Here is a 23,994-nt window from a genome sequence, read left to right as displayed (position 1 = left end):
AAGGTAAATTAACAAGTTCAATTCCTAGAGCTAAGTAATGATATAGCCAGGGTTCAAATCCACTGTGTCTTAAACCAGCAGCCCTTTGAGCTTTGCACCATCTACATACAGTATCTCTCCTATACCCAAACTAGAGCGCTGTCCATGGTATTCTGCCTTTGCACCATTCTATTCTGAACTATGTCTAACTCCCATAACTATAAAGCCTCAAATACCTACCAGTTATACTGTCACCTTTAGAAAAAGGTGGATTCAGACAGTTCCTTATGCTAATACTGCTATGACTATTTATGCCTGGCTATGATGATATAACAAGGGACAAGTAAATTGGTGCTTCCCAAACTTGTACATGTATCAGCGGCAGCTCTGCCATAATGATCAAATAAGGGACAATTAGGTCAGTTCTACTTAAATATTGGTGTGTGTATGAATCACTTGGGATCTTTCTAACACACAAATTCTAACTCAGTAGTTCTGGTGTGAAGTTCGAAATTCTGTATTTCTAACAAGCTTCCTGGTAAGATTAAACCATACTTTGATTAAAAGTGGTCTGGACAGGGGCATCTAGGTGGCTCAGTTGGTTAAGCATCTGCCTTTGGCTCGGGTCATGATCCCCGGGGGCCTGGGATCCAGCCGGGCATTGGGCCCCCTGCTCAGCAGGAAACCTGCTTCTTCCTCTCCCTCTACCATTCCCTCCCCGCTTGTGCTCTCTGGCTCTTTCTATCTCTGTGTCAGATAAATAAATAAAGTCTTTAAAAAAAAGGGGGGGTCTAGACCAACTGAACTCTACAACTGAAACTAATGATACACTATATGTTAATTAATTGAATTTAAATAAAATAATAAAAAATAAAAAAATAAAAGTGGTCTAGACCGGGGCGCCTGGGTGGCACAGCGGTTAAGCGTCTGCCTTTGGCTCAGGGCGTGATCCCGGCGTTATGGGATGAAGCCCCACATCAGGCTCCTCCGCTATGAGCTTGCTTCTTCCTCTCCCACTCCCCCTGCTTGTGTTCCCTCTCTCGCTGGCTGTCTCTATCTCTGTAGAATAAATAAATAAATAATCTTAAAAAAAAAAAAAAGTGGTCTAGACCACCAGCTTATGAAAAGGATCAAAGACTCTGCCCAAAAGGACCCCCCCACACACACACACACACTGCATGTTGGATGGTTCTTAACCAGCCCAATCAAGTCACAGTTCTTGATGAGTTTGAACACCAGACATACAGATAAATGGGTTGGTGCAGCAGAATCGGACATGGAGAGAAAATGAATCAAGACTCAAGAGGAGCAATTAGAAGAGACAGGAATGCATGTCCCTTTTGAGAGATCCTAGTCTAAGTGCTAGGAGCTGACAGAGGAAACCATGGGGCAGGAGAGTGGGGGAGGGGAGTGGGGGGGAGAAGACAGAGGATCCTGGGAGATGAGTGTTAGCATAGCAACTTTCCAAGTGCCAACACAAAGAGCATAAACAAATGAATACAATTCTTTTATAAATTTCATTGATATTTGAAAAAATTTATACTATACTTCATGTTTCAAAATAGAGTTTAAAAGATTTAAGGCCTTGCTACTGTGGTAATAATAAGTGGATTTGATGTTGGTACTATTGCTGGTTTTATATAATAAAATTTAAGATGCCATTTTATTAAAATATCTCTAAATATTAAAAATTAAAATGTTATTCAAAGAATAAACAATTTAATTGATAATGTTACCCTGGATTTTATTGTAAAGCTTCTGCTTTCTTGGCTTGACTTGTGGAGAATAGATCTAATACTACCCTACTCAGGCATCCCGAATCCTCACAACATTAGAGCTGGCAGCTAGTATATCGCCATAAGGTGACTTTGACTATCTATTTTCTGATTGGCTGGCGTTGTGCACCTTTTCCAACTACTAGAAAACATATCCTGCAAAATGGAGTTGGTGCTGAGAAAATATATGCAAATAATAATCAGGCTCAGATGAGTGAGGGGAAGTTGAGAAGGCGGGTCATAAGAAGGGTTTGGGAGACTTTGAGCCTGAGCAGTGCATGAGTTTGCTAGGCCTGCCATAGCAAAGTACCATAGCCTGGATGGCTTAAACAACAGAAATTTATTTCTTCACAGTTCCAAAGGCTAGAAGTCCATGATCAAGGTTTTAGCAGGGTTGATTACTTCTGATGGCCATCTTCTCTCTGTACCCAGAGATGGTCTTTCCTCTGTATGTCTGTGTCCTAATGTCCTCTTCTTTTTTTTTTCCTATATATATATATGTCTTTTTCTTATAAGAACACCATTCATATTGGATTAGGTTCACCCTAATGATCTCATTTTATTTTAATTGCCTCTTTGAAGGCCTATCGCCAAATACAGTCACAGTTTGAAATACTTCAATATATGGATTTTAGGGGGACAACAATTCATCCCCTATCAGACAGCTGGTAGAAGGCCCAAATGGAGATGTCTCCAAGTGTGAGGTTTAAAGAAGAGATTTGGGCCCGGGATTGAGATGGCTGGGGGTCATTAAAGACAAGGGAGTAGGCATGAGAATGTGAGAGTCAGTGCTTTGTGAGAGGGGAGTGGGCCAAGGACAGAACCCTGAGAACACCACATCTAGAGGGTGGCCAAAGGAAGAGAGGCCCACCTGGGAAATTGAGAAGGAGAGGGAGTCAGGAGGGAAGCCAGATGGGTGTTGAGGTAACAGAAACCAAGATGTCTCAAGAAAGTGTGAAGTGGGATCAGTAGTGTGACATGCTCTCAAAAAGCAGAGTAAAATAAATTTAGCTGGCCTTACTGACCTTGGTGGCTGAGCACATTCAAGTGTCAAGGGGACGGAAGCTAGGCTTGAAAAATGAAGGGAAGGATGGTAAGTGTTGATAACACCCGCCATGAATTTGGCTGTGAAAAGGAAACCAAAGGTGACAGATAGTTGGAGGGGGCAATATAAATAGTTGCTCATTCTTTAAAAAAGAGATTGCGTAATTTATTTTTAATATAAATATATGAAGACAGTACAAAATTCAATGGCTACAAAGAAGAATGCAATGAAAAGTAGATCTCTGTGCCCGATACTCTCCCCTTGCCTCCAGATGTGCTCTGACTCCTCTCCACCCTGCTCCTGGCCCCAGAGGCTGGACTGCATGAAGGACATTAGTGATTTCCTTGCACTGTGGCTTCTGATTGTATGCACTGGAACGTCCCTCATGCAGTTTGCCCCATGACAGAGGTTGGAGGACAGGAGGAGAATAAGGAAGGGATGACTAAGCCATAGGGTCTTCTCCTCCAGTCACCTGGGCCATGGCTCCCATCAGACAGCTCTCTCCACATTGCCACCTTCCGTGGGTTTCAGGAACCAAGGCCATACACCCCTCCTTCAGCAGGAGGGGTGGCAATGACTTCTGCTGCTGCCATTTTGCAAACAGTCTTTTTTTGCTCCTCTTCAAAATACCCACTGTAAGTGTGCCTTCAATTTCTTTCTGGGACTCTAAGAGACTCCTAGCTTTGTTCTTGTTACCCAGTTCTCCTCCCCAGAGACAAATACAGCCATCAGCTTCTGTGTTTATTCCCAGAGATATTCTATGCATTATAAAATCATTTTCTATATATACATGTACCTGTATATATACATATGTATATATTGTTTTAAATTATTTCTACACAAAATTGCATCATTAACTGCCTGTCCTGCACATTACTTTCTTTTCTTTCTTATCTTAAATATAGAACTTCTAAGCTTCCTGATTTTTTTATAGCTGCATAGAAAATAGTGGTTACACACACACACACACACACACACACACATATATTTCTTGAAGTGGAATTTCTGGGTCAAAGGAGCCATGCGTTGTGGTATATATATTATGATATATATTGCCCTTCGTAGCGGGCAATTTACATTCTCAATAGTTTTGAAAGTGTCTGTTTCCTCATACATACCCTTACCACACATATTCTTAAATGTTTAATCTTTCCTAATTTGGTGAGAAAAGTGTCTCACTATAGTTTTAAATTTGTGCTTCTCTTGTTATGTGCGAACTTGGGTGCATTTCTTTAAAATGCATTTGTATTGACTTTTTTGTGAACTGTTCATTTTTTACTGGGTACAAGTACTTTTTAGTGATTTATATGAGCTTCTAATTGAGAAAAACAACTCTTTGTCTGTGAATTGATTTGCAAATATTTTCCCCAGCTTGTTATTTTTCTATTTTTTCCTTCTCTGGTTTCTTGGTTTTCTATCATAGTTTTAGAGAGCCTTCCTCTTCTGAGTAGGGTGTTTCAAGCCACCATTTCAGATTTTCTTAGGTCACCTCAAGTGCTAGGTATGTCCATAAAGATAGAAACCTCTAGAGACAAGGTCCCATTGCTGACGATGCAGGACACAAACCATCCACGTAGACATTAGAGTTTCTCAGAAAGATGGGAGAACATGAGAAGGGGAAGAACAAAAGAGATGCTGTGACTGAGGGGAGTGATGAGAATAGAGGGTTGGCAATAGAGAAGGAGAGGACAGGACAGCCAGACTTGAGGCTTGGAGACACAATAGCTTTTACACAAGAGTATGCCTATGAGTAAAGAGGACACAAACCCCATCTCTCAATTCTGAGAATTTGAAACTTCCTCTCAAAATGGCTCCAGATGAAATCATATCCTCAGAGAGCAGCCAGTTAAGGTAGCAGGTAAAGAAAATTTCAATGAAGACTTGAGAAGTAGTGTCATTGGTAAATCATGAAATGGGGCTTCTAGAGGTTGCAGCAGGAAATGTAGAAGAAGGGAGCAGTGGGAGGTAGAGTCATGTAAGAAGAACTCAAGAAGGAGTCTCAAGGAGAGATTGTAGAAAAGAATCAGCATGGGGTGTCCAAATCTTGCTCAGTGACTATGGTTAGCAGGGATCCTTACTGGGCTACAAGAATGTCAGAAACACTGGGCCCTGGCAGGTCCCTGAAGTGCCAGTCATCTGGCCTGAATTGATCGATTTCAAAGGAAGATGTCATCTCAGGAGCACAGAGAGATCTGCCTGTAGAAGAGTTAAGTTTCAGCCTCCTTTGACTGGTTCTCAGGGAAAGTTCTGGGTGCAAACTGCCAGGTCTGCAGGTGGTCAAGTAAATAAGCAAAGGCGGTAAAGGCAAAGGCCTGGTCACTATGAGGTGGGTCTGGGGGCCACCTCATGGTACGTGTGAGGGAGGGGGTAGCTAAGGGCAGGGAGGTAAACTGCTTGGATATCCCACTAGATTAAAGCCATTCCCTTAAGCTCTTTGATAACATAGTTGAATATTTATCATCCATCCATCTATCCATCCATCCACCCATCATCCATCCATCATTCACCAGGCCATCTACTTATTAATCTATTTATCTCTATTTAAAAGTAGCATTATGAGTTGAAATTCTTTCTTTTAAAGATTTTATTTATTTATTTGGGAGAGAGAGAAAGAGCAGGGAGGAGGGGCAGAAGGAGAGGGAGAAAGAATCTCAAGCAGACTCTGAGCTGAGTGCAGAGCCTGACATGGGGTTCAATCCCACGGCCCAGAGATCAAAACCAGATGCTTAACTGACTGTGACACCCAGGCACCCCTATGAGTTGAAATTCTTTAAACATTGAATAAATCTGATTATTAATTAATTCAGGCTGGCCTTCCACCATGCCATCCTGATAAAACTAAGTCTAAGAACAGAATCCCAGAACATCTCTCCAACTCAATATAAAAAAGAATGACCAAAAATGGGACACCTGGCTGGTTCAGTCAGTAGAGCCTGTGACTCTTGATATAGGGATTATGAGTTCAAGCCCCATGTTGGGTGTAGAGCCTACTTAAAAAAAAAATGACCTAAAAGAGGCAATTTAAATATCCCAATTTTTGCCTTTCACAACTTTGGACAGCCTTCATGTTCACTTTTACAAACCACAGGAAAATATAGAGTGACCATATTTTTCTTTTCCTGACATACTCTGCCAAGTGAAGACTATATTTCCCACTGCAGTATTTTAGTACAGTAATTTTTAACCTTTTTGTGTGGTCATAAATCCTTTTGAGACTCTAATGAGAGCTATGGGACGTTCTCAGCAAAAAAAAATACATGCGCACACACACTTTTATTTCTTTTAAGGTAAAAGAAAAAAGGTTCCATGCCCAAATGGAGCTTGAACTCATGACCCCAAGATCAAGAGTTGAATGCTCTACCAACTAAGCCAGCCAGGTGCCCCAACAATTTTGTTCCCTATTTCAAGGGATTTCTGGAACCTCAGAAGCCTGTCTGTAGATCCCAGAAAATGAATGGAGATCTCACATGATGTCCGTGAGTTCTATGTCCATTAGATTCCGTCTGTCAACAAGTAACAAAAATTCAAGGGGTGCCTGGCTGAATCAGTTGATAGAGTGTGGGACTCTTAGTCTCAGGGTCATGAGTTCAAGCTCCACATTGGGTGCGGAGCCTACTTTAAAAAAATAAATAAAGAGAAAAAAGAAACAAAAATTCAGATTGAGCAAAATGGAAACATTTGGTGTCCATATTTACTTTGTAACTCTCCCTCCCCACCCCATTCTCAGCTCTGCCACATCATCTTGAGAACATATTGTTTTCTTTGGGTCCAACTGGTGCCTTTCAGCTCCTAAACAGTGGCTCATTTATAAGTGCTCATCCTTTTCTTGCTGGAATACAAGAGGTTTATTGAAATCACAATAAATTATTTTGCTTGATTTCTATGCAAACCTTCAGTGTCAGGACTTTTTATTTATTTATTTTTTTTTTGATACAGAGAAGACTAGCATGCCATTTGCATCTCATTAGTAGTAATCAATGAAGAAGCTTCTAAGAAAGTCACACTGTAAGTTAATAAAAGCGATTATGCGTTGGTTATACTAACACTTTCTTGCATTTGGTCTTGTTTCCAACTTTATTCTTACATAGATATTCTCTCAAGATTCTTAGATTTTTCAGGCCTATTTCTGTAAGCTTATAATGATAAAAATACGTTTTATGGAATTACAGGGACCTCGCCAGTCCAAGTTTGAAAAATATTTCCAGGAAGCACAACTTGCCCCTGTGCCTGAGTACCAAGCAATCTCTCTAAATCTCTATTTGATTCGTCTCAATGCTGTGTGGTCCTGGTCGACCACAGCACAGAAGCCCTCGGGAGTGTCCCTAGTAGACATCATAAATACACTTCAAATAGTGTCCAACATTTTGACTTTTTTGCTTGACTGAGATACTTTTGATGTGTAGTATTTTGATTCTTTTCCTCAATTTATCATTAATGCAATAGCAAAACCTACGACTATACTATAGAAAGTAAGGATATCATTTTATTCTGGGTCTTTAAAGCATTTAATCAAATTGCAATTAGCAGCATGTAGTTGTTTTAGCCATAGAAAAGTAACGACACTCTAAGAGAATGGAGGCGAACAGCCCAGACTGTAAACCTTGTGACGCTCTGTTGGGTTTAAATGCTCTGAAGACGTTCCCTTGCATACAGACAATTCAGAGATGTGCTAAGATGTGTGTGGTCAGGCTACTACCCTGACCATATGATGGCACAGACACCGAGTACAAGTAAAAAGCAGTGAATTGCACAGGCTCACAAATCAGACTGCCTGGGTTCAGATCCTGGTTGAGTCTTAATAGTTGTGTGACGCTGAACACATTAAGCAGCCCTGTGGAGTGGAGTGGACAGTCGTCCCCACCTCCCGGGGCTGCCGTGAGGTTTAAATGAGATAAGGCGTGCAGAGCCCTTCGCACAGGGTCTGGCAAAAGATTAGACAGTAAGTGGCCAATATTACTTACAAAATCTTTGTAAAAAACAGTATAAGACAGAATTTACATTAACTGATGCAGTACTTCTTTTCTAGGCCAATTCAGTATCACAATATCACTAACATTTTCTCTTTTTAGTCTGAGACTTTCAGACTTAACAGAAAAATTGATGGACTAGTACAATGAAAGCATGTGCACCCTTCACCAAAATTCACCAAGTAGTAACATTACTGCATATACTTTCTCTGTGTTTATACACAAGCACACACACTCTCCCAGAAACCTAAATAAATACAGCTGTTTCCAAAGCCCTAAAAAGTATTTAATCTACCTTTATCTAACTGTTCTCATTTTCCCCTTATCCTTTTCTAACAGTATGGCCTGTTTTCATTTTTAAACCCTTTGAACGTGAGTTGCAGATATCTTGTTTTTCAGTACTTACATTCCCAACTCTATGCAGTTCCTAAGAATAAGGACATTGTCTTTCATAAACACAGTGTTATCACACATAAGAAAGTTTATAATAATTCCACAAAGTTATCTCAGATCTAGTCTATGCTCAAATTTATGCAATGGTCTCAAAAATATTTTACAGCTGTTTTGTGGCTGTTCTACCCAGAAACCGATCCAAGTTCTTGCATTGCATTGATCCACATCCCAGTTTGGGTCAGGTAACTTGTGTATGTCTCACATTTGAGATTTGTCCAACTTTTCCCTTGTAGAAAGTTTCTTTTAGCTAGTTCCTCTTTCCCCCAGAGTCCTGACCTCCTATACCTCAAGTGGGCCACCCTTGTAAGGGTCCCTACATCACTGCTTTCCTTTCTGTGTGATCTTCCATTCAATACATGTTTGTTTAGGTTATTTATCCCCATCCACTAAAGGGTAATAATGACTCTACGTCTGGATGTTGTGGTTAGACAAACTATAATAAGTTAAGATTTGATTTGGCTGTGATAGAAAACCCAAACAGCAACAGCTTAAGCAAGCTGATAGTCATTCTTTCTCTTTCTCTCTCTCCCTCTCTCCTTCCCTACATCTCTCTCTCTCTCTCCTTCTCCCTCTCCTTCTTTTCTGTCAAAGTCTGGAGGTAGACAGCCTCCTGTAACGTACTAAGCACGTATCAGGTTCCTGTCTTGTTGCTCCAGCTCTAAGTCTGAGCTGACTGTTCCCACTCAAGCTATCATGTCCCCCTTTCAGCCAGCAGGAGGGAGGAAAGGGAAGGAAAAGGGCACGCTCCCTACTGACACTTCCTGAAAGGTACACAGACCATTTCCACTCACATCTCATTGGCCATAATTAAGTTATATGGCCACATCTAGCTTCAAGGAAGGTCAAGAAATGTAGCTAAAATAAGAGGTTCTGTTGCTACAGAAGGGAAGAAGAGATTAGGGGACATCTACCAGCCTTGGCCAAGTCTATTATCAGGCAGGTGGTCAAAAGGGTCACTGAGAAGTCATTATTGGGGAACAAAAAAAAATGGAGGCTCTTCAGGCATTGGAAATGGCATGGCTTACTGTTTAAAAAGATGAAAATGGACCTATTCTTAGAAAAAGGGGAATTGAGAATAAAGACAAGCAGATTAAATACTTTACAGAACTTCAAGAAAAACTGAATTTATTTCTTTGGGTTTTTATGAAGATAGCAGTCCCATAGTGAAATATATGTAAGTGGCCTATCATTTTAAAATAACCTATAATAACATATTGGATTATCCAAATTACTTGACTTTATTGAAACGCCACTGAAATATATTACCAGCATTTCATTCACTCATTTTCCCATTCAACAAACAAATATCAAGTGCCAGGCACTGACCTTGGTCGGGGGATATAATTGTGAAAAAAAGTGAAAACAGAACAATGGTCCAGCCCACATAGTGTTTGTATGAGACGGATTCTAACCAACTATTCACACAAATAAATCTAAACCTGTAATTGTGATAAGTGATGGGGGAAATATGGTATAAAGTTAAAAGTGGTATTTGCCCTAGGCAAGGTAGTCAAAGAAACCTTCCCAGAGGAGGTGATGCTTGGGCTGAGGTCTGAAGGAGAAGTACAGGGAACTAAGTGGGGGGGAGGGAGGATGCTGGCTAACAGGGGGTTTGAATATTCTTGAGTGGAGGAGAACTGTGCAAGCTCCAATAGCAGAATATAACAATACAAGACTTGAGACAAAAGCATGAAAAGGTACTATGGTTTGCTACCTTTCTGGTAAGCAAGACAGTAAATAAGAAACTACGCATGTATCTGTTTATTTGTGCAAAATGCACATGCGCACACATATGTGAGAAACCAGAAAAAGAATGAGATTGGTTACCTACAGCAAGTAAGGAGGAATGGAGTGGAAAGAATAGGATGTAAGGGATATGGGAGTGGAAGAGACATGGGGCAGTGACAGGTCTCGGAGTATAACTTTTTGTATACTTCTGACTTTCAGAACCCTGTTAGTGGTACATACCCAAAAGTAAATAAATTTAAATCAGCCAGGTTGTTGGGAAGGGAGAATTCAAAAAGAAATACAAACAGTAACATATGAACCTAACTGAATACAAATGAATTACAAATTACAAACTAATTACAATGAACAACACAACCAGATTGACGTGGATGAGGAAGAAAAGAATTAACTTAATATAACTTCGGAACACAGTATTTTAACTATATATACTAAAGTTAAATTAAATTTGCTTAGCAATTGTGAAACTATGAGTATTCTAGGATTGAGCAAATAAGTAAAATAAAGAAAGCAGGAATGGTGGGATAAACCCTGTGATGTTGGACTCAATCAGAGGTATCAGTATGAATTCACTCACACACATGGGGTGGGGAGAAACAAGTATAGACGTGTGCAGGTGTGTGCATTCATATGCCTCCTAGCTCTGTCTGCAGAGAGGGCCTAGAAGCACTGTCAGCCCAGCAGGAGAAGGATACTCAGTGCTCAGCTCTTGGTTTCTAAATATTATTCTCTAATAAAAGGAAATGGGGTTCCTTGAATTCCTGGGCTGGATCAAGATGAATACAAGTTGAGCCTGGAGTACCATGTGATGCCAGAAAGTAAGAAAGTGCCTGAAAAATTATAGGGACATGAAAGAACATGGGAAGGGTTCCCAATGGCCAAATCTGGGACAACCTGACTAATGAAAATGATAGCAGTGGGTTATAACCCATAGAAGATAACATCCGTGAGTCCATTCTAATAAAAATAAGTAATTAAATAAAGGAATAAATGGGGGAGAAGGGACAGTTCTTCCTTTCAGAATTCCATTAATAGTGTAGAAAGAAAGATGCGAATTACTGCTAGACAAACACCACAGTGATAATTGTTTCAAGCAATAACCATCACCAGATGATAAAACTAGTGGGCAAGAGCACGAAAAAAACCAGCATTTACATATTCTCACAGTAGCTTACTATATGGTAGTTATTCATTATAAAGGGAAAAATATAGTAACTTACAGTGAAGAAATCTGGTAGACACCACCTTAGGCACGTGATCAAACTTAGCAACCCCAGTAACAAGCCGTATTGACATCATGAGTCTCCTGACAGGATGCACTGAGAAGGGCACAACATCACTTCTGTGGTGCTCTTGCCAAAATTGCATTACCTGGATTTAATTGTGAAGAAAAATAAGAAAAAAAAAATACAAGTTGAGGTACATTTAAAACAAATGTCCAGTGCTCTGTCACTGTCAAAGTCATGAATGACAAAGACAGAGTGAGGAACTGTCCCAAATTAAAGGAGGCTAAGACATGACAATTTGATGCAATGTGAGATCTTGTTTCCCCCTAAAAAAGACACTAGTGGGATAATTAATAAACTAAGTAAGGTTTGTACATTAGATAATTGTGGTGTATCAAAGTGAATTTTCTGCATTTTATCATTGTATTGTGGTTAAAGATAACATTTGGGAAGCTGAATGAAGGGTATATGGGAACCCTTTGAGTTACCTTTGGCCCTTTATTTGTAAATCTGAAATTATTTTTTAATTATTTTTAAATGTAAAGTTTAAAATAATGCAAAAGAACTCTAATGAACTCTTCTGTTATTAAAATCCAGCATACTTGGAGCACCTGGGTGCCTCAGTCAGTTACGTATCCGACTCTTGATTTCTGCTCAGCTCATGATCTCAGGGTCCTGGGATCCAGGCCCCCATCAGTCTCTGCACTCATCGCTGAGTCTACTTGTCCCTCTCCCTCTGTTTCTCACCCCACTTGTGCTCTCTGTACATATATCTCTAAAATAAATAAATAAAAATCTTTAAAAAATAATCCAGCATACTTGTCAAAAATACATGATGAGGCTTGAGAAGTAGGCAGGCCAGATAATGTCAGGACTTGGTAGCCATGTTAAGGGACTTAGGTCTTTTACCTTCAGAGTAATGAGAAACCATTGAAGGGTTTTAAGAAGAGGTTGGGAGTGGGTCAGTTTATCAGTGAGGGCCCCAATGGAAGCATATGGCTCACTTGAAATAAGATAATTTGAGGAAGATTATTTACAGGAGACTATAAAAGTATGGGTATAGGGAACCATTCAATTAAAGCCAACAGGTGGGTGGGTAGAGCAAGAAAAGGGAACTCAGGCTGACAAGGAGTGGTTAGTCAAAAAAGGATAAAGTGGAAATAGAGAAAGGTTAAAGGAGGGAGGTAATTAACAATGTCAGAGTGAGATAAGAGCCTTTGGGTAGAGTCACGTGGTCTCAATGAAACAATAATGGAGCAGGGCCCACGAGAGTGAGCGGAGAAGTGAGAGAATGACAAAATAGATACAACCCTCTTGATATGTTTGGCTGTGGTGCAGAGGGGAAACATAGGACACATGTCGTTCTGTAAGCTTTCCAATTATCCATTGTGAAATCATCTGGAACAGTGGGAACACCTTTAACAAATTCTCCAAAGCAACACAACTACAAAGAATGGCTCTTTGTTGAGTCTTAAGCTTATCTACAGAATGACACTGTTAACAATCATAATCAAATAAAATGTTCAACTTTAGTACCCAAAAGACACCCCTGTTTTCCAAATTCAAACATGTTCATCAAAAAATAGAAAGTTTCCTGAGATCACAAGTTGCAATGATATTGACATTTTCATTTGAGAGCACTCAGGCATGATTTACAGGGAAGTCAATGTGATAGCATTTCTAGTGCCTCAAGTATACGTCTAGACATAAAATAAATTTTTTTTTTTAAGATTTTATTGATTTGACAGAGAGAGAGAGAGAGAGCACAGGCAGGTGAACAGCCAGCAGAGGGAGAAGGAGAAGCAGGCTCCACGACTAGCAGGGAGCCTGACTCGGGGCTTGATCCCAAGGGTCCTGGGATCATGACCTGAGCTGAAGGCAGATGCCCAACTGACCAGGTGCCCCATAAAATAAAAGACTTAAAGACAATTCTTTTGTGATGTTTTGTCTTCAGGAAAAATATAGAACACACAAATATAACAATGTTTTATGTATCTGCATGGCACTTATTTTCCCCAGAACACGGCAACTTTGGGAAAAAATGGATGCTTTTGTAACAACTGCAGTTGCTTTTTATTCTAGTCTCTTAAACAGGCTAGTTTCTAGAATCCTGCTTCCAGAAGGCTCCTCCAGGCTCCCAGGCAGTTTTGCATGTACGTGCTAGGTGCTGGATCCCACTGTTCCTTGCAGAAGTTTTGGGAAAAGCTACACACCTTGATCTCTCTCTTGTCACCATCTGCCTTGCTGTGTGACCCTTCCTACCACCATTCATAGCTACTTCTAAGGGCTGAAAGTTTTGCTCTCCTAGTGCTTTTAGCCCTTTGAGCCAACCTTAAATGGTCCAGCAGTTTTTATAATTACAGCCCAATTGAGCAATCTGACTCCCTTCATGAGCACAAGGTGGTCAAGGTCATTGCCCAGCTTCCCATGGTTGTTCCCCTCACCCCAAATTAATATTGCCTGCAAATTCACCTTCTTGCTTTCTGAGCCTTGTTCTTTTTCGTTCTAAGTCATGTTTACAGTCTCTTTTGCTGGATCATTAGGCATAAAGTCTCCATCATCATTTCTTGCAGGGCACTCTCATGAACCCAGAGTTCCTGAGGGAAGGCTTGCAGGTGAAACTCCCCAGCATAGCCCTAATTGCTAGATTACTGCTTTTCAAAAGTTGGTAGTGCTCAGAATTAATAATTTTCAGCTGAACAATCCTCAATCTACAAATACACACTTAAAAGATTTTGTACTATCTTCTTGAACCTATTTCTCCCGAAATTTGGTTGAAATTGGCCTGAAAGATCAAATTAGATTATACATGGAAGCATGAAATTTTCATCTTTCATCGCATTGGAAGTCAAGTGAAACAGAAGTAGCTATTACTGAATCACCCTGAATTTTCAGCACTTAACGAATATATTTTTAACAACTGAAAGTTAGTGTTTTTCTCTCTAAGATAAATACACTTGTTTGGGGGACACTTGTTTTTAATCAATTCCATTACATTGTTCTTAGATTACTCTTTCATACCGACACTTTTTTTTTCTAACAGATAGAATGAGGAAGCTTTGTGTTGGTAATAAAACTACTAGAATTTGGACTAAGAATCTAACTTTTTAAATGGAGGCCAATGGAAGCTCCTAAATTTTAGTACCCTAATTACACAATAACAACTGAAGTTAAAATTCCTGTTTTAATTCTTTAAATTTCAGGTTCCTCCCCTGAAATGCTGCTGAGAACGAGCACATGATAAGCTAAGGTGGCTGGGAACTGTTGGCCTGAGGAGCTAATTCTAATAGACACTGACAAAGGAATACAGGAAACATGAGTATAAAAGTGAAAAATGATAGGAAGTAAAAAGCCGACCCTCCACCTGGGTCACAACGCATTCAATCCATGTTTGTCACACTGGGTCAGTGGCCTCTGTGAATGTCTTTATATAGAGCATCTGGACTTTCAGAAAAAGCCAGAGACTCACATACTTCAAGAAGCATAAAAATACATTTCAAGTCAGTCCCCTCAATTATAAAAATGTTAGCCAAAGAAGAAAATTTCCATACTGAATTTTTAATTGAGTTTTAAAAAGTCCTTTCTACCTAAAAAAAAAAAAAAAAAAAAAGTCACAATAAAACATTTATGGAACTGTATAGAAGTATGTCCAACATTATCCGAACTTCTTGATTTTAATGTTTGAATCCAAATGTGACATATATTTAACAATCCATTTGCTTTCCAACAAACTAAAATTTAAAGGAAAAAATACATTTTGTCTTCCCAAATATAAGTGGCATAAAACTATATTTGGTTTTCATAAGTTAGAAGCATAACTGCCTTTAGCTAAAACCCAATAAAGAACATAGATAATGCAGATTCCTTTAAATTAAAACACATTTCGGCATATACGTATGTGCATACATGCTGGAGGAATATATATAATCTGTAAAGTGAAGTCAAATATGCAGACCCTATTTATAAAACAAAGGCTGAGGAATTTAAATGCCTAGATTACACAATACCTTGCCAAAACTTTTTATCCACAGAATAATCCCTTGAAAGTGGCTATTAGATGAAACAACAAAAACTTTTATCCAACGTTTTAGCCCCTTTTGTTGACTTTCTTTTCTTCTTGATCCACTCACAAAAGACAAAGTGTATATTTTTTACATATGTAAACATCAGACTTCCAAGCCATATTATACAGTCCTTAGAAACAATTCATTTCTTCAGCTCTTCCTGCACACCTGGGTTGGTGGAGTCTTTATCTCTGAGCTCTTCTGTTTCTCCCTTGAAAACAAACTCAGCAGGCACTGGGTGTTCCTGTCCTGTGGATTTCACAGCATGAGCGGCATAGTTGAGGCTGGTATTTTCACTCCAATGCCAGTAACCTGATAAGGGGTTGTAGAGCATTCCTGCCACAGTTTGAACTGACAGACCGTCTGAAAAAAACAATCAAAAAGAGTAGATTTAAAAGTAATTACTTTCCAAATGCCAAGACTCTAATGCTACTCTATATTAAAAAAGGATTCCTGACTCGATGGGAAAAAATACTGTGTAACCAAGTCCAAATCATTCTTTACTATAGCACAGAACAGGAACTCTAAAGCAGATTGCTTAGGTTCAAATCCCAGCCTGGCACCTATTAGGTGGTGACCAATGCCAAATCACTTAACCTTTCTGAATCCCAATATTCTCACACATACAGAACATATAGTCCTAGAGTTCTTAGAATTAGATGAGATATGCAAATAAAGTAGCACAATGCTCGGAATTTGGTAAGTACTTAATAAATGTAAGCTTTTATCAAAAAATATCTGTCAATAAGTGATTGTTCCTATAAAGCATCTTACAATACTTTTTCCTACTCTGTTTTCAGCAATATTACTTGCAGAAATCTTTAGAACTTCCTCCATTGCCTTGGATTGATACTATTCCAATATTCCAAATCAAGTTTACTGGTACACTGTTATGTGAACAGGAAGACTGAGACATACATGAGTTAAGCAGTCAGCAGGAACACCAAACACCAACGAAATGTTATTACTTGACAGGAATTCACCATACGACTCAAGATCTCACAGTGTGTAAAAGCACAGCTAGGCACTGCAGGGATTACAAAAAGGGAATACAAAAAGGAGACTTGCCTCCACGGAGATGACAGGCCAGAAAGGGGCTTAAAAACACCAAAAGAACCATAACACAAGGCATGCTATAAGTAGCATAAAATACATAAAAAGTGACAGGAAGTTCAAAGTGTACCTGAATATGGAGGAATCAGAAAAATAGTGAGATAAGCTGATACACGTAGGGCCTCAACAGGAACTGAGGATGTGTAAGTAATAGACATTTGCACCTCATCCTTTAACAAATGAGGACTAAGCAGCCAAAAAGTATTCACTGATCATCTGTGATTTGCTTGGCCCTAGGTTAGGTGCCACAGGTGAGAAAGAAGTGGTATCTAATACCTACTTCTAACTTCAAGAGTTTATTATCTAGTTGAAACCAACATCCAGAGAATAAGGGCCCATTTAGTTAAGCGCAGGTTGTGTGATTAATAATTACAGGTACATTACAAGTTCAGTAAGGCCGTGAAAACTGGAAACATTCTTAATACTTACTTGACTCCAGAATGCTCTCTAGCTTTTCGGGTGAAACAAATTTCTCCCATGTATGAGTACCTTTCGGTACAATACCTGCAATTTGCTCTGAAAAGACAATTCCCAACGCATAAGACAGCTGTGTTTTGTTGATTGTAGTAATGAATAAAGAACCACCAGGCTAAAAAAAATATGCGACACAGAAGTACCATTTTAGATGTCAGGAGTATCAGTTAGGTAAAGGCTTGGCTTCCCCCACCCTCCTCCTTCCTTCCAAATAATTTAAGTGCAATTAAGATATAAGAATATAAATAAAGTATAATTTACCAAAATAGTTTTTTCTTTTGGGAAATTCATTATTAAAGGCAGTCTACTACAGATGTACTCACTGGGTTTATGCAACGGTGCTCAAAACTCTTAAAATCATACTACTGTGACATGTTATATACTTGCTTTTGAACATATCAAATACTTTAATAATAAAAATATAGAAATGAGATCCAGCTATTCTTCCTTGTTACATGTCCACATTTACAGTCTGACTTGTGTCAATACTGCTTTCTCTTTGGGTGCGGAGTCTGTCTAACTCGTTTCGTGCAGCCTCCAGCGCCACATCTTATATAGGTGAGTAATGCCAGTAAGTGTTCTCTGACAAAAACATTAATGGCTGAGGTTTGAATGTTTTTTATTTTGTTTTGATTTCATTAGTATAAAGAATATGAAGAGATCAAGATAAGCACGTAGATGAATACAAACCATTTATGGGACTATTTAGTCTGCCATTTCTTTTTCTAAGATTTATTTATTTGAGAGCACACATGCAAGAATGCTAGCACAAGTGAGGGGAAGAGTAAAGGGGAAGAGAGAGGGAGAGAATTTTCCAGCAGACTCCCCACTTAGTGAGGACCCAGTCATGGGGCTTGATCTCATGACCCTGAGATCATGACCCAAGCCGAAACCAAGAGTCGGACACTCAACCAACTGACCCACCTGGGCGCTCCTAGTCTGCCATTTTTTAGTGGCTGTATTTATGGTGTTTCCTATATTTACTCCCACAAATGCCAAAGATTAATGTCTCCTCCCTCTTCTAGATATTCTCATCAGCCTAATGGGGATAAAATGCCAGATTCCTTCTAATAATTACCTGTGTGTGTGTATGTGTGTAGGGACAGAGAGAATATATCTCCAATACCACCCCAAACCCAGAAAGAAATACTGCAATATGCCCTTAAATTAAAAACTGAAATACAAGATATTATTTCGTGACATACTATAACTTTTCTAAAACTCTAGTATTCTAAAATATCTTATTAAGAATCACTTACATGTCAATTACATCTCAATAGAGCTAGGGGAAAAAAATCACTTACAAATACCTAATCTACGTCCTATAAAATCTTACTCTAAAGGAAACAGTGGTGAGCAATGGTCCTTTCCTCAATAGGCTTTCCATTAATGCAAAAATTAGTTTTAAATTCCATAATCCCAGCATTCCTAATATGTGTGAAAGAACCTCCATTCATACATTCTGACACACAACACCAAAAGCAGTAATTAGGGAGTTTTGCTTGGAAAATAGAAGATAAGCCTAATAAAACTCACTTGAGAGGATACCAAGAAACTGTTACAGACTGAAGGAGACATGGCAACTAAATGCAACGTAGAATCCAGGGATGGATCCTGAACAGAAAAATGGCATTAGTGGAAACACTAATGAAATTTAACAGGGTCTGTAGTGTAGTTAATAGTATAATGTCAACATTAATTTCTCACTTTTGAGAAATGTCCAATGGATTACATACAGGGCTAGGACAATGGTGAGGTTAAGTGAGGTGCCTAAGGAACAAAACTGAAGGAAGCACTCACTCTCTGGAGTGTGCAAATGCAGCGTTGGCACCTACGCCCAAATGTCTCCTTCAGTTTTGTGCACTACATGCCTCACTTGCCTCACCCTAGTTCCTATCCTTATTATGTGAAATATTAACAATAGGAGAAACTAGGGGAAGGATAGATGGGAACATTCTGTCCTATCTTTGTAATCTTCTCTAAAACTAAACTTATGTAAAAAGAAAAAGTATTTCTAAAAAGCTCCACTTAGGTAAGGACTAAGCATTTCATTCCTTCAGCTCTTGACTTTAGGGTGTTACCTCTGCATTAACAACAGTCAATATAGTAATAATAATAATAATAATAACAACAACAACAACAACAACACTACTTTTGGGGGATTTATTGAAAAAAAATTTGGAACCACTTTTAGAGGACTAAGTCTGTGCCAAATTATGTAAGCATAATAATATAATGGGAAGAACCAGACTTGGAATCCAAAGATATGACCTTAAGCCCCACTTAAGTGCCTAGTCAACTCTGACATAAAGACCAAGTGACCTCCAGATTCTTGGGGGAAGATGGTGGAGTTGGAGCTCACCTCCTCCCATGGACGCCAAGGCAACAACTACATATAACTGTTGGCTGAATGAAGACTGGCAGAACAGCTCTTCCACAGCTAAAGACATAAAGAAAAAGCCACATGGAAAAAGGTAGGAGGGGCTGAGATGTGACAGGTTACTGGCACAGTAACCTATAATTGGGAAGGATATCACAGGTGCAGAGGTCCACCCTGAGAAGCCAGGGGATCAAGCCCCACCTTGGGCACCCCTGGTCCCAGGGACCTGCACTGGGAAGATGAGCCCCCAAAACTTCAGAAAAAAAAAAAAAAACTTACACTAAATGGAGATAAGCAATCTACCTGATAAAGAGCTCAAGTAATGGTAATAAAGATGCTCACCAGATTTGAGAAGAGTGGATGAACTCAGTGAGAGTTCTAATCAAAAAAGAGATGGAAAATAGAAAAAAGAACCAATGAGAGATGAAGAATACAATAACTGAAATGAAAACTACACAAGAGGGAATCAACAGCAGATTAGAAGATGCAGAAGAATAGGTCAGCAATCTGGAAGACAGGGTGGTAGTAGAAAGCACAAAAGCAGGAACGGAAGGAAGGAAGGAAGGAAGGAAGGAAGGAAGGAAGGAAGGAAGAGAGAAAAAACTGAGGCTAGGTTAAGGGACCTCTGGGACAACCTCAAGCATAATAGCATTTGCATTAGATCTCAGAAGGAGAGGAAGGAGAGAAGGGTAGAAAACTTATTGGAAAAAATTATAGCTGAAAACATCTCTAATCTGAGGAAGGAAACAAACATCCAGGTTCAGAAGGCACAGACAGCCCCAAACAAGATAAATCCCTGGAAATACACACCAAGATACATAATAAAAAGTCAAAAATTAAGGATACGGAATCTTAAAAGTATCAAAAGCAAAGCAAGTAGTTACATGCAAGGGAAACGGCATAAGGCTATCAACTAATTTTTCAGCAGAAACTTTGCAGGCCAGATAGAAGTAGCATGATATATTCAAAGAGCTGAAAAGAAAAAACCTACAACCAAGAATACTCTACCTGGAAAGGTTAACATTCAGAACTGAAGCACTGATAAAGAGTTTCCCAGAAAAACAAAAGTTAAAAGAAGTTCATCATCACTAAACTAGCCCTACAAGAAATGTTAAGGGGACGTCTAAGCAGAAAAGGCCATAATTAAAAGTAAGAAGAGTATAAAAGAAAAAATTTCACTGGTAAAAGCAAACATATAGTAAAGGTAGTATGTCAATCATTTATAAAAGCTAGTATGAAAGTTAAAAGACAAAAGTAGTAAAATCAATTATATCCACAAAATTAGTTAAGAGATACACAAAATAAAAATATGTAAAATATGGTGTCAAATAGATAAAAACATAGAGGGGGTAGTAAAAATATAGTGCTTTTACAATGTGTTTGAACTTAAATGACCATCAACTTAAAACAGACTGCTATACAAGTAGGATATTATATGTGAACCTCATGGTAACCACAAACCAAAACCCTATAATAGACACACAAAAAATAAAGAGAAAGGAATCCAAGCCTAACACTAAAGAAAGTCATCAATCACAAGGAAAGAGAGCCAGAGAAGAAGAAAAGAACAGAGAACTACAAAGACAACCAGAAAACAAGCAACAAGATGCCATACCTATTAGTAATTACTTCAAATGTAAATGGACTAAATGTTCCAGTCAAAAGACATGGAGTGACTCAATGGATAACAAAAAAAACAAAAAACAAAAAACAAAAAAACCCATCTTTATGTTGCCTGTAAGAGACTGGCTTCAGACCTAAAGATTCATACAGGCTGAAAGTGAAGGGGTGGAAAAAGCTAGTCCATGCAAATGGAAGCAAAGAAAAAAAAAGCTTTAAATACATCGGACAAAACAGACTTCAGAACAGACTATAATAAGAGACAAAGAAGGATATTAATAATGATAAAGGAATCAATCCAACAAGAAAATATAACAATTGTAAATTTACATGCAACAAACATGAAAGCACCTAAACACATAAAGCAAATATTAACGGAGAAATTGCCAGTAATACAATAATAGTAGGAGACTTTAACACCCATCCCACTTACATCAATAGATAGATCATCCAGACAGGAAATCAATAAGGAAACAGTTGCTTTGACTGACACATTAGACCAGATATACTTAACAGGGAGATAAAGAACATTTATATAAAAACAGCAGAATACACATTCTTTTCAAGTGCACATGGAACATTCTCCAGGATGGACCTCCTTAGGCCACAAAACAAGAATCAATAATTTTTTTCTAAGATTCTATTTATTTATCTGAGAGGGAGAGAGCATGAGCGCAAAAGCAGGGGAGGAGAAGGGGTAGTGGGTGAGGGAGAAGTAGACTCCCTACTGAGTGGGGAACCCCACAAGGGGCTTGATCCCAGCACCCTGAGATCATGACCTTGGCCAAAAGTAGACACTTGACTAAGCCACCCTGGTGCCCCAAGAATCAATAAATTTAAGAATATTGAAATCATAGCAAACATCTTTTCTGACTACAACAGAATGAAACTAAAAATCAATCACAAGAAAAAAAACTGAAAAAAATACAAACATGTAGAGGCTAAAAAACATGCAACTGAACAACCAATGGGTCAATGAAGAAGTCAGAGCAAATTAAAAAATACCTGGAGACATATGAAAATGGAAACACAATGGTTCAAAATCTTTGAGATGCAGCAAAAGCTAGTTCTAAGAGGGAAGTTTGTAACAATGGCTTACCTCAAAGAAACAAGAACAATTTCCAATAAGACAACCTAACTGTATACCTAAAGGAAACACAAAGAGTAAACAAAGCCCAAAGTTAATAGAAGGAAGAAAATAATAAAGATCAGACCAGAAATAAATTGAACAGAGACTAAAAAACAATAGAAAAGATCAATGAAACTTACAGCTGGTTCTTTGAAAAGACAAACAAAATTGGTAAACCTCTACCCAGACTCATCAAGAAAAAAAAAAAAAGAAGGCCCAAATAAATGAAAGAGGAAAAGTTATAACCAGCACCACAGAAATACAAAGGATTACAAGAGACCACTATGAAAAATTAAATGCCAAAAAATTATACAACCTAGTAGAAATGGATAAATACCTAGAAGCACACAATCTTCTAAGACTGAATCAGGAAAAAATAGAAAATCTGAATGTTACCAACTACTATTAACAACTGAATCAATTACTAGTTACTAGTAACTAGTAATCAAAAAACTCTCAACAAACAAAAGTCCCAGATCAGATGGCTTCACAGGTGAATTCTACCAAATATTTAAAAAGTTAAAACCTATCGTTTTCAAATATTCTAAAAGTAAAAGAGGACTAAATGCTTCCAAATTCCTTGAAAAAGGGCAGCATTACCTAGATAACAAAACCAGACAAAAACACTGCAAGAAAAGAAAATTACAGACCAATATCCCAATAACTAAATTCAATAATACATTAAAAGGATCATTCACCAGGATCAAGTGGCATTTATTTCAGGGATGCAAGAATAGTTCAGTACCTGCAAATGAACAAATGAGATACAAGACATTAACGAAACGAAGGACGAAAATCATATGACCATCTCAATAGATGCAGGAAAAGCATTTGACAAAATTCAACATTTGTTCATGATAAAAACTCTCAACAGTGGGTATAGAGGGAACATACCTCAACAGAATAAAGACCATATATGAAAAACCCACAACTAACATCATACTCAATGGTGAAAAGCTAAAAGCTTTTCCTCTAAGATCAGGAACAAAATAAATTCAATAAAGGTGCAGAATAAAAAATTAATATCCAGAAATCTGTTGCATTTCTATACATTAATAATGAACTAGCAGAAAGAGAAATTAAGAAAGTAATGGCATTTACAATCACATCAACAAGAAGAATTAAATACCTAGGAATAAAACTAACCAAGGAGGTGGAAGATCTAAACTCTGAAAACAAGATAAACCATGCTTATGGATGGGAAGAATATTGTTAAAATGTCTACACTACCCAAAGCAACCTACAGAGTCAATGCAATCTCTACCAAATTGCAATAGTATTCGTTACAGAACTACAAGAAATACTTCTAAAATTTGTATGAAACCCCAAAAGACCCCAAATCGTGAGAAAGTATCAAGTTGGAAATATCACAATCCAAGATTTCAAATTATACTACAAACTACAGTAATTAAAACAGTATGGTACTTGCACAAAAACAGATCAATAGAACAGAATGGAGAGCCCAAAAATAAACCCACACTTATATGGTCAATTAATCTATGACAAAGGAGGCAAGAATATACGATGGAAAATGGGAAAACTAGACAGCTACATGTAAAAGAATGAAACTGGACCACTTTCTTACACCATATATAAAAATACTCAAAATGGATTAAAGACCTAAATCTAAGACCTGAAACTATAAAAATCCTAAAAGAAAACATAGGCATCAATCCCTTGGGTATCAGCCTTAGCAGTAGTTCTCTGGATCTGTTTCCTCAGATAAGACAAATGAATGCAAAAATAAACAACTATGACTACATCAAACCAAAAACGTTTTGTATAGCAAAGGAAACCATCAACAAAACAAAAAGGCAACATACTAAATAGGAAAAAATATTTGCAAATGATGTAATTGATAAGGAGTTAATCTGCAAAATACATACGGAACTCCTACAACTCAACACCAAAAAAACCCCAATCTGATTAAAAAATGGACACAGGATCCAGATAGACATTGTCCAAAGAAGACATACAGATAACCACCAGACACGTGAAAAAGTGCTCAACATCACTGATCATC

General features: G+C 38.3%; 1 protein-coding gene across 6 annotated transcripts in view; it reads right to left on the bottom strand.

Moving 5' to 3' along the window:
- Positions 1 to 6,476: 6,476 nt before the first annotated feature.
- The window catches only part of COQ3 (coenzyme Q3, methyltransferase), a 31,216-nt gene continuing 13,698 nt past the window's right edge, over positions 6,477 to 23,994 (bottom strand). For 3 of the 6 annotated variants that reach the window (XM_026511760.4, XM_044388866.3, XM_026511765.4), the window contains exons 6-8: positions 16,798 to 16,957; positions 15,424 to 15,618; positions 9,317 to 11,336 (exon numbers count right to left, since the gene is read on the bottom strand). In XM_026511760.4, the coding sequence (XP_026367545.1) occupies positions 11,302 to 11,336; positions 15,424 to 15,618; positions 16,798 to 16,957 (390 nt within the window). In that variant the 3' untranslated portion in view covers positions 9,317 to 11,301. Of the gene's footprint in view, positions 6,629 to 9,316; positions 11,337 to 14,733; positions 15,619 to 16,797; positions 16,958 to 23,994 lie in introns of those variants that run through there. The other 3 variants (XR_006411004.3, XR_006411005.3, XM_026511763.4) reach the window with 3 other exon arrangements.

Source organism: Ursus arctos, unplaced genomic scaffold (genome assembly GCF_023065955.2).
Source record: "Ursus arctos isolate Adak ecotype North America unplaced genomic scaffold, UrsArc2.0 scaffold_13, whole genome shotgun sequence".
Classification (NCBI taxonomy): Eukaryota; Metazoa; Chordata; class Mammalia; order Carnivora; family Ursidae; genus Ursus; species Ursus arctos.
The sequence above is the reverse complement of the archived record's forward strand: the minus strand, read 5'-3'. Positions and strand labels throughout refer to the sequence as shown.